This window comes from Colletotrichum tamarilloi (genome assembly GCF_030869305.1).
Source record: "Colletotrichum tamarilloi strain Tom-12 chromosome Unknown Scaffold_570.1, whole genome shotgun sequence".
NCBI lineage: Eukaryota > Fungi > Ascomycota > Sordariomycetes > Glomerellales > Glomerellaceae > Colletotrichum > Colletotrichum tamarilloi.
Genome location: NW_026849952.1, coordinates 1 through 1,130, shown reverse-complemented (window position 1 = coordinate 1,130; position 1,130 = coordinate 1). Strand labels below are relative to the sequence as shown.

At 55.5% G+C, this 1,130-nt stretch overlaps 1 protein-coding gene across 1 annotated transcript; it reads right to left on the bottom strand.

Moving 5' to 3' along the window:
* Positions 1-630: 630 nt before the first annotated feature.
* CTAM01_17375 (uncharacterized protein) lies at positions 631-1,130 on the bottom strand (the record flags this gene model as incomplete). The annotated part of the gene is made up of 2 exons (XM_060533359.1): positions 631-816; positions 883-1,130. Coding segments are annotated over 2 exons (434 nt in total), but the record flags the coding sequence as incomplete, so codon positions are not given.

The window sequence follows — 1,130 nt, the reverse complement described above, 5'->3', positions numbered from 1 at the left end:
GCGGAGAGAATCGAGCGTTTTTATTAGGTTCAACACCCTCAATCTAGTGGACACGGACAAAAAGAGAGAAGAAAAATGGTAGCTGATGTGAGTCAGCGCACCTGTGCTCAAGTACGTGCCGTCACACTCTTGGAGCTTCCAGAAGGTTTTCTTGTGGCTGGACGACCGACCGCCACGGGATCTGGAAACATTCCACCCCCGGACCCTCGTCCTCCCGCATGGCATCTAAATCAAGTCTCAATTGCGATACCGTCTCTTCTCTGTCCGTTTGTCTCGAGTGTTGCGAAGAGGCGGGCGACCGTAAGGCCTCAAGGACGGGTGTCTCTTTTAATCAACCACACCACAGTCTCCGTCTGTCATGATACATCCATCACAACCAAAGTATCCCCTGGGCACGCTACCTTGCCTCCCTTCCAGGCTTACCCCCTTTGATCATCGTATTTCCCCATGTTTTCTGTCCATGTCGAGCTCCAGCAGCTGCGCAACCACGTTGTCCAATTTGCGGCTTGCCTATCCACCATCCCACGAACAGGCGCCCAGTATTAGCGTCCCCGCAACCTGCTCCGCGGTACTAGGCGAGCCGCGGCGCCAACAAACCTTTCATCGCCCCGTTTGGCCCGCGCTGGCCAGTCACAAACCTGCAGCGGCGACGGCAGGCAGCGCATCCTCGCTTTTTTGTGATCTATCTTGGCCGGACGCTCCTGTCGGTAGCTTGTATGCCCTCATCCAATAATGGGATTGCAAAAAGATCCCATAGTTGAGTGACTTCCATGGCCTCGTAGGGTCACACAATACCAAGTCAAATCTCCTCAGCAGCTGACGGAAGTGTCAGTACGTCGTCTTCGCAAGAGCAGAACCATACGCCGGACACGCGCAACGTACCTCAACAAATAACTTCTGCAGCTCCATCATCGCCACGTTCCGTCCGAGACACTTCCATTTGCCGTGGCAAAAGACAAGCTCGAGCGTTGCCTCCATCGATCTCAGGCTGTCCGCATCCGCCGTGAGCCATCGATCCGGTCGGAAGTCGTCGGCATCCTGTCCCCAAATGTCGCCTCGGCGGAAGATACCCCACGCTCCGTAACCGATGCGCGTTCCCTCCGGTAAGTGCACGCCTTTGAAAGTGTCGC